This window comes from Mercenaria mercenaria, chromosome 7, assembly GCF_021730395.1.
Source record: "Mercenaria mercenaria strain notata chromosome 7, MADL_Memer_1, whole genome shotgun sequence".
NCBI classification, from domain to species: Eukaryota; Metazoa; Mollusca; class Bivalvia; order Venerida; family Veneridae; genus Mercenaria; species Mercenaria mercenaria.
In genome coordinates this window covers 51730616-51747406 of record NC_069367.1, presented here as the reverse complement: position 1 = coordinate 51747406, position 16791 = coordinate 51730616, and the positions used below count along the sequence as shown (strand labels likewise).

General features: G+C 37.3%; 1 protein-coding gene across 1 annotated transcript in view; it reads right to left on the bottom strand.

Annotated features, from left to right (window-relative positions):
* LOC123554166 (importin-5-like) overlaps positions 1-11057 on the bottom strand; it is a 44507-nt gene extending 33450 nt beyond the window's left edge. The window contains exons 1-3 of the mRNA XM_045344110.2: positions 10904-11057; positions 6061-6141; positions 540-732 (exon numbers count right to left, since the gene is read on the bottom strand). Coding sequence (XP_045200045.2) covers positions 540-732; positions 6061-6141; positions 10904-10984 — 355 coding nt within the window. The 5' untranslated portion in view covers positions 10985-11057. The remainder of the gene's footprint in view (positions 1-539; positions 733-6060; positions 6142-10903) is intronic.
* Positions 11058-16791: the final 5734 nt, after the last annotated feature.

Here is a 16791-nt window from a genome sequence, read left to right as displayed (position 1 = left end):
CAAATATAAGTCAGTTTTTCACAGTGAATAAGTGTGTGAAGTTTAAATCCATTGCCACAAGAGGTTACTGAGATACCAGCTAACATACAAAAACTTAACCAAACTGAGACGCCGGCGCAGACGCACGGTTGAGTCCAAAAGCTCTATCTATTCCTTGAATAGTCAAGCTAAAAACCAAGAACCTAAAAACATTACGCATTTCACACACTATAGCAATCAATGTTCCTGTAAATATCAAATAAAGTTTTAAATCTCAGAAATTCAACTTATCTAATAACTGATGTTATGCCATAACTTTTGCTAAACTGTAACAAAACATTACAAGATTTTTTTCTTTTATAATGCAGCCCATGCAATGACCAAAATTTCTTTGATGTAACAATGCACAAATTGATTTTTCCTCTATATTACAGGAGCAGCAAACTGACTATTGACAGCTGAAAACCAGTGGGTTTTTTCTTCATATTTTTGGAAAAAGGCCCGCTGCCAAAGTGAAATTTTATTTAGACCTGGATATTACGACATTATTTCTTTCTTACCAATCAAATTTCTGGCCAACTCGGCAGTAGCATCACACACTTTTCTCTTCACAGGGGGCGTCAACTCCTCTTGAATACCTTTCATAAGTTCTGTTTTGACCCCTGCCTGAAGTTCCGGAGAAATCTTTGGCCACCATTCATTAAAGTCATTGGTAAACAAGCGCCGCAACAAAACAGCTGCTAAAGTTCGAACCTGTAACAAAATTTCGAAAAGTTCCAACTTGATATGATTTTTCAGGTGTCATTTGTGGGAGCGAGGTGAACAGTTCAGTATTTGGGCAAAGGGGAATAACAATCGTGCTGCAAGGTAATGTTTTATGAGAAAATTGCATATCTGAATGAAATGTTTCTAGTGGAAGAGGCCTTTAAACAGTAAAGTATAGAAGATAACAAGGAGCTGCGTTTTCAAAACGCAAAATCATGCCCCCGGGTGTATGACCACTTTGGCTTTTTTTGAGGTTTCAAGTTTCAAGGGGACAGTCAAATGATGCTCAAAGTCATGAAAATACAAGTCAGTCTGTAAGTCTTGCCACAAAATTTGTTGAGTGCGAGTATGAACTGAATTGAGTCATTTATGTGGGCTTTAAGACCAAAAACGTATATTAACGGTAAGGTCATACGAGGGTCAAGGTCATTTAAATGTAGGCCAATTTCAAGGTCTTGCCATAAGGATTGTTGATTGTGAGTATGAACTATATCAAGGCATTCATTTGGGCTGTAGGTGAAACTGTAAAGTCTTGCAAGGACAGACAAACAAACAGACGATACATACCCGGGGGCATATAAAGTTCCGGCAATATATGTTTTCGAGAGGGAATGGGGGTATTCTTTTTGATTAATCATATACTGAAGCTTACATGACAATGACACAATTAAATGCAATAAACATGTTAAGAAAGCACTTTAGAAGTCTTATCAAACAGTAACGATACAATGTAAAAATTTAATTACTTCCTTCAGCAATTGAAGAACATCTCTCATCCATACCCTACATATACTTGTAATAGATAGGCTGCTAAAGTTATAAACAAGTCAGCATTCCCATTCACGCAAAAATCCGTGTAATTCACGCATAAAAGGTCACTTGCACGCAAGTTTTAAAATTCCACGGGTACAATGCACGCGTAAAAAATCTGACAGAAAATACGCTGTTCGTCGTTAAAGAGCTGAAATTCAAGTAACCAGACATTATTTTTGATCCGTACACGTAAATTTCCGCAATACACACTGTTGACAATTTGCTACATGTCAAGATGAGTTGAATTTACATGCCGATAGCATAATTCAAGCTCCGCCTACTCAAGGTACTTGTGAGATTTTCGCGAGAACTGTGACAGCGAATCAAATAATTTGTAAAACTAGTCGTGATAGTATTCAGCCAATCAACGATGCAGTTGCATCTCTAACACTTTCCGATAATTGTCAACATGTGCGAGTGCAAAAACAATGATTTTGGCATTTTTTCAACGAGTTGTTGAATAATTAAGTGGTCAGCAGGCGTCCACTACACAATTATTTGGTCTCCATTGTAAAAGAAAGACTCGTAAGCTGCTTGTTTATTAATATTTACAAAATGACCGGTTGCGGACTGACTTTCATCGGGCAATTTTTCATTTTTATTCAAGTCCGATACTGTTCATGCTAAATAAGTATTACCCGCCGAGTTTTTATTTTATAACATTTTTTTTTTTGTTGCTATAATGTTGCAGCAAGATATAGCAGCAAAAAACTGTTACAAAAACTCGGCGGGTGATACTTATCAGCGTCTGCTTGAATTTTTGAAAACGTTTTTTTTTTTTTCAGAACTATGGAATAAAGAACAAGAGGACCATGATGGTCCTGAATCGCTCACCTCTTCCCACATGACCCAGTTTTGAGTATGACAACGTTTTTTCTATTATTTGACATAGTGACCTAGTTTTTGAGCTCATGTGACCCAGTTTTGAACTTGACCTAGATATAATCAAGATAAAAATTCTGACCAATTTTCATGAAGATCCATTTAAAAATATGGTCTCTAGAGAGGTCACAAGGTTTTTCTATTATTTGACCTATTGACCTAGTTTTCGAAGATACGTGACCCTGTTTTGAACTTTACCTAGATATCATTAAGTTGAACATTCTCACTAATTTTCATGAAGATCTCATGAAAAATATGGCCTCTAGAGAGGTCACAAGGTTTTTCTATTTTTATACCTACTGGTTTAGTTTTTGAACGCACGTGACCCAGTTTCGAAACTGACCTAGATATCATCAAGGTGAACATTCAGATCAATTTTCATGAAGATCCATTGAAAAATATGGCCTCTAGAGAGGTCAAAAGATTTTAATAATTTTAGACCTACTGACCTAGTTTTTGACCGCAGTTGACCCAGTTTCGAACTTGACCTAGACATCATCAAGATGAATATTCAGACCAACTTTCATACAGACCCCATGAAAAGTATGGTCTCTAGAGGTCATAAGGTTTTTTTATTATTTGACCTACTGACCTAGTTTTTAAGGCAACGTGTCCCAGTTTCAAAATTGACCTAGATATCATCAAGGTGAACATTTTGACCAATTTTTATGGAGATCCATTCACAAGTATGGCCTCTAGAGAGGTCACATGTTTTTTCTATTTTTAGACCTACTGACCTAGTTTTTGACCGCACATGACCCTGTTTCGAACTTGACCTAGATATTATCAAGATGAATATTCAGACCAATTTTCATACAGATCCCATGAAAAATATGGCCTCTAGAGAGGTCACATGGTTTTTCTATTATTTGACCTACTGACCTAGTTTTTGACCGCACATGATCCTGTTCCGAACTTGATCTAGATATCATCAAGATGAACATTCAGACCAATTTTCATACAGATCCCATGAAAAATATGGCCTTTAGAGAGGTCACAAGGTTTTTCTATTATTTGACCTACTGACCTAGTTTTTGAAGGCACGTGACCCAGTTTCAAACTTGACCTAGATATCATCAAGATGAACATTCAGACCAACTTTCATACAGATCCCATGAAAAATATGGCCTCTAGAGAGGTCACAATGTTTTTCTATTAATTGACCTACTGACCTAGTTTTTGACGGCACGTGACCCACTTTCGAACTTGACCTAGATATCATCAAGGTGAACATTCTGACCAATTTTCATGAAGATCTCATGAAAAATATGGCCTCTAGAGAGGTCACAAGGTTTTTTCTATTTTTAGACCTACTGACCTAGTTTTTGACCGCAAGTGATCCAGTTTCGAACTTGACCTAGATATCATCAAGATGAACATTCAGACCAACTTTCATACAGATCCCATGAAAAATTTGGCCTTTAGAGAGGTCACAAGGTTTTTCTATTATTTGACCTACTGACCTCCTTTTAGAAGGCACGTGAATCAGTTTCGAACTTGACCTAAATATCATCAAGGTGAACGTTCTGACCAATTTTCATGAAGATCTTTTGAAATATATGGCCTCTAGAGAGGTCACAAGGTTTTTCTATTTTTAGACCTACTGACCTAGTTTTTGATGGCACGTGACCCAGTTTCGAACTTGACCTAGATATCATCAAGGTGAACATTCTGACTAATTTTCATGAAGATCTTGTGAAATATATGGCCTCTAGAGAGGTCACAAGGTTTTTCTATTTTTAGACCTACTGACCTAGTTTTTGACGGCACGTGACCCAGTTTCGAACTTGACCTAGATATCATCAAGGTGAACATTCTGACCAACTTTCAAAAAGATTCCATGAAAAATGTGATCTCTAGAGTGGTCACAAGCAAAAGTTTACGGACGCACGCACGCACAGACGGACGACGGACACCGCGCAATCACAAAAGCTCACCTTGTCACTCTGTGACAGGTGAGCTAAAAACTCTTTGCATGGAAAATGATTATCTAAGAAAATGAATAGTCACATCAATAGTTTTTATCCATCTTGAAACAAGAAAATTATAGCCATCTTTTCAAATTGCTTCACAAGCTTACTTGGTGTGTGTGTGGTGGGGTGGTGGGGGGGGGGGATATACTGAGTTAGAAATGATGTTCATAAATTTCTATTTTTCAACTAGAAGTCTCTCCACTTTTCTATAAGGCTGTATCCCTGTGGTGCATGTATAAAACAAACCACTGTCATTAACACAGGCTGAATAAAAGTGTCACTTCCCATATTCTTTATAATTTTGTTTCAGTTGGAACATATTTTTCAATTTGTATGCTTTGTACCCAACTTTTTTATCATGTACCCACATTTTCTAAAGTATGTGGGTACATGTACCCACTTTTCAAAAAGTCAGTGGGAATGCTGCAAGTATGTTTGGGACCTTGGGCATCAAAGAAAGCAAGAAAATCTGTAGTCTTGGCTAAAAGCAGGCGTAATTGGCCAGTTTCCTTTTTCTATGTTGAAACGAACTACACTGGTGGCTGTTACAGACAAGTATTCACTATAGCCTGAATATCACTACCACTGCTTGGTGACCAAGGCAAGTTGGTGCGCAACTTCACGTTTATAATAAATGTTCACAGAAAAGAATGAAAGAAATTTAATGAAATTCTGCCAAATGGTAAATCTGTTGTGTACAAATATGTGGATTTTTAGAAAATTAAAGGGCAATAACTCTGAAGTTACAAAAGAAACCCGTTCGAAATTGTGTGTGCACAACCACATTATAGTGCTCTAAATTCTGTTAAAGTTTCATAGTTCAAGGTCAAATATATCAAAAGTTATGATGCAGAAATTGCCACATCTATAGATCTATATAGTACCCTATATGGTTAACTCTGGAAACTTCTAAGGGCCATAACTCTGGCGTTACTTGGGCAATCTGTCTGAAACTTGATGGGCCCCATAACCTCATAGTGGTGAACATGAATATGAAGTTTGTTTAAAAACATTTAAATAAGGATTTTTTTTTTTTGATTTTTTTTTCTTTTGGGGGGGGGGGGGGGGGGGGGGGGGGGGATGAGGGAGTCGGGGGATAGGGAGGGGGATCAAGGTAAGGGGGTGACTAGGTGTGGGTACACAACTTCACATGTTTACAATAAATTTTCATGGAAAAGAATGAAAGAAATTTAATGAAATTCTACCAAATGGTAAGTTTGTGATGTACAAATATGTGGATTTTTATACAATTAAAGGGCAATAACTCTTTACAAATAAATCCGAACAAAATTGTGTATACACAACCACATTATGGTGATCTAAATTCTGTTTAAGTTCCATAGTTCTAGGTCAAATATATCAAAAATTATGATGCAGAAATTGCCATATTTATAGTACCCTATATAGTTAACACTAGAAATTCCTAAGGGCCATAACTCTGGTGTTACTTTGGCAATCTGACTGAAACTTGACGGGCCACAAGAACTCATAGTGGTGAACATGTATATGAAGTTTTAAATAAATATTCCCGACCATTTCCTAGATATGGCTCCGCAATGACAGAAAGACGGACGACGCCAAAACTATATCCCTCCGACTTTCGTCGGGGGATAATAAAGGCAAAATTAGAATTGCATCAAAAACAAACCTCAATTGCATTGTCCGCACTTCTCAAGGCTGTAACTAGGTAAGTGACTTTCTGTGAAATATCAATCTTGTCATAAATGTCCTGAAAATAAACAAGGCAAATAAAAATTTTGCTAAACCTCTCTTGCATACAATGTATAGTAAATAGCAGAAACTAAATTTTGCTAAAGCCCTCTTGCTTACTATCAGAGCTCCAGATAAGCTTTTGGTGGCATTGGGTATTTACCCATCACTTTTTGTCTGAACTGGGTACTGGAAATCTAAATTGGGTAAAAATGATATTACCAAGGCTTTTCAAAAGTAACTGGGTATTTGCTAAAACCAGTTGGATTGGTGACCAATCTCGCACAAACAATTGAGTATTTTTTTCTTGTGGCTAAATTGTACTGGATGAAACATGCATTTATCATTAACCAGGTTTGACTATTTTTCTACATGCCTGTAAGGAAAGTAAACATGTGTATTTTGATTTATAGTTCTATTACAAATGTATGTGTAATTTCAACCAATGATGTTTTTTTCTCCAATCGTTTCATGTTTTCTGGGAAACTTTAGTTCCATCGTATTTTTGGCACTTTAAATGCAGTCGGAGATCAATTAATCCACAATATGATGAATATCCCAAACGATGTATTCACTGCGATATGTGCTCCCCCGTAAGATGTCGGCCAGTATCGGTGGCACTTTATTATCACAAACAGACAAACTGTCTTTGCTGACCAACAAAATATCCTTCTGTTTTGTTTGTTTGTGTTGCAACAATGTTTTTCTGCGAAGTGGTCAATTTATCGGCTAATTTTTTTTTTGCAAAGCATCCAAATAACACTGATCAGACTGAATGGTCCTGTGCTTTTTCTTATAAATAAATACCTGTTTTGCCATAACATATAACCAGTCTGTTGTCTAGCCTTAATGTGTCGTACCCGTTCTATAATATGGAAAATGAGATATGCAAGTGATCTTTAATGAATTGGGTATTAGGAATTCTAATTGCGTTTCAGTACGCACACTGTATGAATTAAATTGGGTTTTCTGCAACTTTAATTGCATAAATACGCAAATACGCAGCTTATCTGGAGCTCTGTACTATGTATAGTAGATGGAAGAAATTAAGTCATTTTGAGCTAGGGTTCGACTTGAGCGAAAATAGTCGCTCTGGAGCTCCCCACTTCGCTTTAATCTGACAAGAACGAGAAATTTAAGTCGCCCGATTTTCTATCTTTACCTTGACAATTTGCAAGCTTGTCAACTTGACATAAATACAAAATCGCATAATTTAAGCTACACCTACTTCAACACATCTGAAACTTTCCCAAAAAAGGTAAAGATAAACCAAGCAGAAAGGACTGATATTACATTAACTTGACATTCTCTTTTGTGCTTTAGAAAGTATCTTGCCTCGAATCCACTGAATTTTACTTGTATTTTTAAAACACTATAAATCACCCACTGTGATATCAAGAGCTGTCTGTTGACAGCACACTCAACTATTCAAATAACTGATGGAATTATGGGGTCAAAATATTACCAGGAATTTTCAAACAAAAGAAGCAAAATACATAAGACAAACAATGCACCTGTATTTGTGGATTTGGATAAGTCTTGCACTATACGGCAATGTGTGACCATGATGGTAAGCAAGTGTTCAAAGTTTCAAACCATCAAACAGAAAAGACAAAATATGGAATGGTATGCCAAACTCAACTAATTTCTATGTAAAAAAACCATAACTGAGCTAAAGTCCTTGTCCTTGTTAAGTAGCCTTGCCTACGTAGACTAAGAGGTAAACAAGTGGTCAAAGTTTCAAAGCCATATGACAAACAGGTAAGGCAAAATATGGAATGGTATGAAAAATTTAACTGATTTCCAAGTTAACAAGAGCTGTCCATAAGACAGCGCGCTCGACTTTTCTCAGTGCTTGACTCTGAATTTGAGCTTTGCCAGTAAAAAAAAAAATCCAATTTAAAAAGGGGCATAACTCTGTTAAAATTTAAATTATAGTTATGTGAATTGTGTCTCCTGGTGTAGACTTTGATAGTAAATAACTATTTTGAGTTTCAAGTCAAAAGCTTTAATAGTAACAGAGATATTTGACTTTATCAAAAATTTTAACAAAAAATAAATCTTAGTTAAAAGGGGCATAATTCTGTCAAAATTCAAATCAGAGTTATGGGGATTGTTTCTCCTGGTCTAGACTTTCATAGTAAATAAGTATTTTAAGTTTCAAGTCAATAGTTTTGATAGTAACAGAGATATTTGACTTTATCAAAAACTTTAACCAACGGCGACACCGACGCCGGGGCGAGTGCAATAGCTCTACATTTTCTTCGAAGAGTCGAGCTAAAAAAGTGCCATAATTCAGCCAAAATAGTTGACAGAGATATGTACTCTTACCTACAGATGGAGTTTCATGACGATAAACAGGTGTTCAAAGTTTCAAAGCCACATGCCAAATAATTTTGACAAAACATTGACTTGTACAAAAACTGAGTCAATTTCCAAGTCCAAAAAGGGCCATAATTCAGCCAAAATAGTTGACAGAGTTATGTATTATTATTATTATTATACCAGATTTGTATAGCGCCCTTTTCATGATCAATTTCACGTTCAAAGGCGCTTTACATAGTTCAAATGCAGCCACACAGGGCGCATATACTCTTGCCTACAGGTAGTCTATTTGTTTGTTTTGGGTTTAACGCTGTTCTTCAGAAGTATTTCATTATGTAACGACTGACAGTTAACCTAACCAGTGTTCCTGGATTCTGTTCTAGTACAAACCTGTTCTCCGCAAGTAACGGCCAACTTCCCCACATGAGCCAGAGGTGGAGGACGATTGATTTTAGAAACAAAGTCTTTTATCAAACTTTCACAGAGAACATATGACCCGCCCGAGGATTGAACTCATGACCCTGCTATCAGTAGATCTGCGCTCTCCCTATTGAGCTAATCAGGCGGGTTTGCCTACTGATAACGACTATAATAATAAACAAGTGTTTCAAGTTTGGAGTAAATATCTTTGATTTCATAAAAACTTTAACCAATGCCGACACTGGGGTGAGTCGTATAGCTCTCCATATTCTTCAAATAGTCAAGCTAAGAATGATACTCTTCAAAAAGCCGAGCTAAAAATGACTTAACTGAAACTGACGCACATTTTGACAGCCAAACCGTAAACTTGGTTGAACCTGTTGGGACAACTTTTCTTTTGACGTATGCAGACACTAGTGAGATCAAAGAAACATGTTGATTCCATGTGACGTCACTGGATGTTGACAAATATTTGATTCAGGGCCAGTGCAATACACATTTAATATTATTAAAAGGGCTTGGGAAATGCCTTTATGTGTTAATTTTGGTGATTTAACTTTTAATGCAGTTAATAGCACTAGAAACTTGATTTCTCTTTTAAATATTGTTGTTATTTTAATACTTTTAAGTTATAGTCCTGTTCAGAATAGATTCCACAAAGAATGTAATAGAAAAATCATTTTTTTACAGGAAACGCATAAAACTTCCATTAACGAAGACATTGGATGGATAATTTTACTTGTAAATGGATCAATTCCGCTGAAGGAGATGAATTTACAAATGTTAAGTTTCGATTTCAGTGACTCAATCGCCATCATTCAGATATGCCCATAAGGAGTCAAGAAGAGCTAATTTGCATACGCTAAAGGATGTGTATCTGTATAAAAACTTGAAAAAGCCTCTAAGACTATTCGTAGGCTCTCCCATACAAACAGTGAAATAGCCCGCAGGTGGCTATTCGGACGACAGTTTTGTATTAAATTGTAATGAAGTCATGTAGTCTAAATAATGAGACCTCGGGCAGACCGATTTTACATTTTGATATTTTACGTTGTCTACCTAGAGGTCTCAACCAGAAACAATCAAAACTGTGGTAGAAACTGTGGTCAATTGAAATTACGATTTATCAGTAGTCACGATTTTTCTTTAGCCCTAACTGCTTACCTGTTGTTTTAAATCATAAATAGTAAATAAAAACATAAGAACAGGACATATTTATCAAGAATTCCTGTTGTAAAAAAAATTAAACCTCTAATGTTTCGATCGTCTTCATGTAATGGCGGTCAGAGGCGTGACCAATGAAAACGCTTCGTGTAGTAATGTGTTTACCGGTGATCGGCCATTTTCCAATATGTAGTACACTCGTGATAAACCTTGGCAATTTTTTAACTGCCATAGTTTGAATTTTTCTCAAGAAATCTCGGTAATATATACATCATTGAAAAGGAAAAATTACAGGCTTTATATGTATGTATTTCTTTTTTTTATCCGTTGCATTATTATAACATAATTCCCGCCCAACGAATTCCATTGGGTGTTACTTACGCAAAGAAGAGGACAGTGCTACCACATTCTTTACCTTTTCTGGTTTGTACTCGGAGGCAGATATCGACAAGTCGAAATAATATAACGATATTCAACTCTCGAGTACAATTATTTGGACTATGAAGTCATGCAACTGATAAATTTTTCAATAGATTTACTTCTTCACCCCCTTTACATTTCCTCTCGGAAAAATAAGGTGCAAGACTGGGTGAAAATCTAGTTTCTACGTCAAAATTAAGCTGAAATGCCTAAACTTTGAATGAAACAAAGAACAATTTCTGTTATTGGTATAAAACTAGTTAATTTGTCTGGGAAGTTTAACAGTTCCCCACCCACAAAAGTAAGCATTGTCCTTCACGTGGAGCTGTCAAATTCAACGGTGTTATCCGAAAATTCCGAATAATACTTTTATAAGAAAGTTGAAGACAGCAGCTTTCCTTGGGTTACGTGTACTTTACTTGCCATATAATATCTAAAACAACATCTGATACCTCAGTCTCTGTTCTTTTATCATTCTCGGGGCTCATCAAAGCCTCTAATAAGGTCTCAAACTGTTTCTGGTCGCCGGCCATTTTCGCTCTCCGGTCTCGGCTATATTATTTAACCTTTGACCTCTGTCATTCCCGCGAATGGTTGTCTCCCTTCGTGAAAGGCGTATTTGAGGCCCTAATATGTGGTTTATGGTCTACTTTGTTATGCATTTGCCCTCTGGGCTGGCTGTGTTTCCAAAGGGGGTGCTCTGTGTTTCCGGGAAAAATACCTGTCAAATAGCATCATGCCAATACATTCGATCAGCCGTTTAGACATCTGGTACAGGCCCGTGTCCAGGATTTTTTTGCTGGGAGGGGGGGGGGGGGGCCAACCTGGGGTGGGTTCGGGGGGGGATACCCCTCCCGATGTCGAAAATTTTCTAATATGGCACATGAAAAGATGCATTTTCCTGCTACCTGAAACACCTTTAAGGATGCATGAATGTATTATTTTTTAAAGAAAAGTCTATTTTTTAATCATTTCATCAAGCCTTTTGAATGTATGTATGATTGTACAGTCACAGTGTATGTACTTAATTTTTCTGTCGAAAACCCAGGTCTCAGTGTATTGGCTCTGATATCTACCAATCCAATGTATAACCAGCTACTGGTAATAAAGAAGCTAGTGGTTTGTAAACCAACTTTATTTATCATAATAAAACAAACTATATGATTGTCAGCAATAATTATACTACATTTTAATCAAATGAATAAAACTTCATTCATTCTACCCTTTTTTTTTCAATCATAATATAAAAAAAAAAACTTTTTTCTAATTAAAAAATTAATAGTTTTGCACCAAGCCCTCGATGTGTAATTTCACTATTTAATGAAAGTTATCAAAAACTGCTCAAAATTGATATACAAAATGACATGATTTGTAGAAAAATGATTTACTGAGTTCACAAATGAATATTAATAATAAAATAAATAATAACACAAAAATATTTTTTGAACTTTTTCTGAATTTCATGTGTTCTAAGCAAAAATAAATGGAAAAAAACATGTTGAAATTTTAAGATGATTGATTTATTTGCAAAATGGCCAAATGTTTTTAGATTTCCAACAAAACAAAGTATTATGACAATTACTATTTACATTATAGATTTTAATTGACAATGAACTCTTAACTGTACAAACTTTAACATCACAGCACATATTTTTATGTACAAAACCCCTCATAAGTAACGAGTTTTAGATGCGTTTTGTAAGATTTACTGAGAAACTACTTTTAAAACCATGAGCGTTTTTAAGTAAGGTTATTGGACCAAAAAGAGTAAACTTGAGAAGTAGTTTCAAATTCATAACTGTTGTGAAATTACAATGCCGTACAAAATCTCATGTATCGGGCAACCTCATCGGTCAGTTGCTCTCTACTACCCAATCAAGTACTACGTTTAAAAAGCAAGCGGTCAACGAAGCATGTACAGATAAAACTTTTACCTGTAACATGCCTGGGGCTAATTTCAACTACCGGACACGGTTTTATGGCTCTTTAGCCAAATCAAGCCAATTGCGCTGGTGTGTATAAATTTGTAAATTGAGGGGCCCATAGTAATAAAATTCGTAACTAGCCAGCCAACTGGGGGGGGGGGGGGCGGCCCCCTGGCCCCCCACCTGGACACGTGCCTGTGGTAGAAGGTTGTAGTACAGATCCCAATCCTCTGGAATATACTCGTACTACATCTACATCTTTCACCCAACTATCAATGGGCAGTGCTGTCAGAGAAACAGTTGTTAAAGAAATGATATGTTGCGAATGTTAAGAGAATAAAAGCTAAAAAGACAGCATGCTACAGTTAAAATAGGACAGAAGCGATGCAATTACATATTGACCATTGCCAGCCTCTCTCTAAAGATACTGAGACTGGGGCTAGATTCTTTATTTTACGTCGGATATAGTATAACAAGGGGGCCATGATAGCCCTATATCGCTCACCTGAGTACCATTGCTCTTAATGATAAGATCAAGTTTTGACATAGATCACATAGGCATACACTTTAAATATCATCAGGATAAATATTTTCTTGCAACAGTCCCTTTTGACTTATGGGTCTACTAGTCAGGGCCAATCTCCATACCAAGTTTGAGGGTCCTAGGCTCAAATGCTGCATTTTTGTACTAGCATGACTATTCCTTACCCTATAAGACTTAAATAACATCTAAAACAAATCTCATTAGATGCTGCTGAGGGGCCATAAGTCTAAAACCCATGATGGGATCTGACCAGTTTTCGAAAGGAACCGAGATATTATGCCAATACAAGTTGTGTGCAAGTTTGATTAAAGCTGATTGCAAAATGTGGTCTCTTTCATGTTCACAAGCCTAAAATGGCAAATTTTGGCCCTTTAAGGGACCATAACTCTGCAACCTATGATGGGATTTGTCCAGTTTTCGAAAGGAACCGAGATACTATGCCAGTACAAGTTGTGTGCAAGTTTGATTAAAGTTGACTGCAAAATGTTGTCTCTATCGTGTTCACAAACCAAAAATAGCAAATTTTGACCCTTTAAAGGGCCATAACCCATGATGGAATCTGGCCAGTTTTCGAAAGGAACCGAGATATTGTGGTCTTACAAGTTGAGTGCAAGTTTGATTAAAATCAAATACAAAATGTGGTCTCTATCGTGTTCACAAGGAAATTGTGGACGGACGGACGGACAACGGACGAAGGTTGATCACAAAAGCTAACAAAACACATTAGCTCATGAACTATTTCCCGACAAAAAGCTATTTCCCGACAAATAGGGGCTAGATTTGATATAGGTTGGTAGGGAGTTCCAGAGTCGGATGGTCCTTAGGAAATAGGAGTTAGAAAAGTACTGAGTGTGAGACAGGTATATTAAGTAATTTAGGTTTCTAGTTGGGATAAGATGAGACTGCAACTGTCTGGGCCCTTATTTTGTAAAACATTACCAATGAGTTGAATGTCCTTCTGTACTGGAGTGTATTCCATTCTAAGGTGTTCAACATTTGAGTAATGCTAAGTACTGGTGTAACAGTAGTCGTACATAACGTACTTGGCAGCTGACCTTTGAACACTTTCGACTTTACTTGTGAGAGTTTTTTTTTGCTATGGATGCCAGACGCTTGAACAGTAATCCAATTATGGACGAACATAGGTGTTGTAGGCAGCACTTTTGATCTTTTTATTGTCAGTTTTGACATTTCGTTGTATGAAGCGAAGAGTTGAAGTTGCTTTGGAAGTAATATTGTCAATGTGTTTAGACCAGTTTAAATCTTTGGAGATGGTTATGCTTAAGTATATAGCTGCCTCACATGCTTAAGCTCTAAGTTATGAAGTTTGTAGGGGTAAACTACTAAGGATTTCACATTTGTCAGGACTGATCTCCATGGACCATGTCTTCTCCCAGGTTTCTAAGCTAGTGAGTCTAGTGAGATCTTGACGGATATATATACTATCTGAAATGGAGTTGATGGTAAGGTATATTATCAGGGCCGGATCCAGAAATTTTTGACTGGGGGACACCAGTCTTGAACGAAGACATCATTGCCGAGGCGCATAGCAAGGTATTGGAGGGATGCCTTTGCCCATGTTAGCTAAGGGTTCAGGGCGCGGGTCAGGGGGGTCTCCCCCTGGAAATTTTTGAAATACAGGCATAAAATGGTAGCCTCTGGTGCATTTTAGGTCTAAATTTTGAGGTATTGGAGGGGTACGTTACTCCCCTCTTGATTGGGGGTCAGTGGGCTCTCCCCCTTGAAAATTTTGAAATACAATATGAAATGGTAGCCTCTGGTGCATTTCTGGGTCTAAATTTTGAGAAAAAAATGCCATTGCCTTAATAGTAGGATGCATCTTTGATGAGTATAAGTCACTTCTTGGCCAACTGGGGGGGGGGGGGGGGGGGGGGGCATGGGCCCCCTCGGTCCGGCCCTGGATCCGGGCCTGATTATGGTATCATCTGCAAACATTCTTGCATTACATTTGACTGAGTCTGGTAAGTCATTGATATAAGCCAAAAAAAGACAAGGCCCAAGAACAGACCCCTGGCAAACTCCAGACAGTACAGGAAGTTCACTGAAAAATTAACCATCAATAGCGGCTTTCTGGGATCGGTTTGACAAGAAGGATTTTACCCATCTGGTCATCTGTGGGTTGACTCCAAGGCGTTGTAGCTTATAAATTAACCTGATATGATCGGCCTTATCACATGCCTTGGAGAAGTTCATGACAACAAGATCTGTTTGTTGACCCTGTTCAGTGTTATTGTAAAGTTCCTGGGTGAAATTACTCAGCTGAGACTCACAACTGTGACCTGACCTAAAGTCGTGCTGGAAATGGCTTAGTAGCTTATACTTATCAAAATAAGTCATAAGATTGGAAACAACAATATGTTCGCAATGCCGACATTTTCTTTTTTGTTGTACTTGATAAAGCTGTAAAACCTTTTGTTTTTAACGGGTAAATCATGGGCAAATATGATACTTTCCATATATGACCAGTATTGGGTTCTAATTTGCTTCTGGATAGAAGACTTAAGGGATCTGAATCTCTGCTGACGGGCCGGATTGGGAGATTTGTGCAGTTTCTGGTATAGCTTATCACGCTTGTGTATTAGACTAATAATTCTAGGAGTTAACCATGGTAAAAAACAAAGACAAATATCAAACAGGGAATGCCACGTACCAAAATCGCAGCCTAACCAAAACGAAACCTACAGCACGTAGACGTGCACACCACAAACACACACACATACACGCGCACACACACAAAGCCAACACACGAGGACAAAACGAACAAACAAAGGAACACACACATATACATGCGTACACACACAAAGCCTACACAAGAGGACAAAACGAACAAACAAAGGAACACAGTCGGGCACCGCCTTGGAACGGTCAGTGGCAAAAACACCACTGGGGAGCTTAAACCGGTTTATGGTGCGCACCCAACCTCACTCTTACCCCCACAATGTTCCAAAGACACGGGACAGTGTAAATAAAAGTAATCCCCTCCAGGTGAATCTCTAACACACGTAATGGAAACAAAAAGGCATGGCATGTAAAACACAAAAATGCTCGTGTATAAAAATATACTTATCAAGTCGGCACGGGGTTTTGACATTTTGGATGCGGTGTGTTTTGACTGGGCAGCCCCTATTAAGTTTCAGTTCATGGAATATTATATCATCATGATCTGAGGTGGCTACACTCAGTAGGAATTTATCCAGAAGGACATGGGATGGGTGATTTGTGAAAAAAGAGATCAAGGGTGTTGGATAGCCTAGTTGGGATTTAAGATTTGTTCAAGATTGTATTGGGAAGACTTTTCCATAAATTCTTCATAAAAGGATTTGTTTTGGTGACTCATTTACCCAATCAATCTCAGGGAGATTAAAGTGTCCTAGTAGCCATACTATGCTGCCCTTGGGTATCTTACTAAGGGATAACAAGAGTTGGGACAAGGAATCTGCATCTAGTTCTTGGGTTTTGTAGTAGGCTCCGACAAAGATATCTTTAAAGCCAGTGATGGTGATTTTGACCCAAGCTATATTGCAAGAGGTCTTGAGGTCTGGTTGTTCTTGGCTGAACAATGAATTAGATATTGCTATCATTACTCCTCCTATCTGATGATACTATGATTAGCAATGATATTATTGGTTTCAAACTGCAAAATCAGACCTTTTTTCGGAACACATAACTGTTAGCATTAATAGTGACGAATCTGTTGTAAATGTTCTAAAATGGCATTTAAAACGCAAAATATTAAAGTAATTTGATTTTTTTTCCATTAAATAGTTGCGCCTTTTTCTTTCGCGATTTCTAGGATACACTTGAATGTCATTTTTCTTTCTCTCCAGAATGTCAGAAAATGCATCTGACT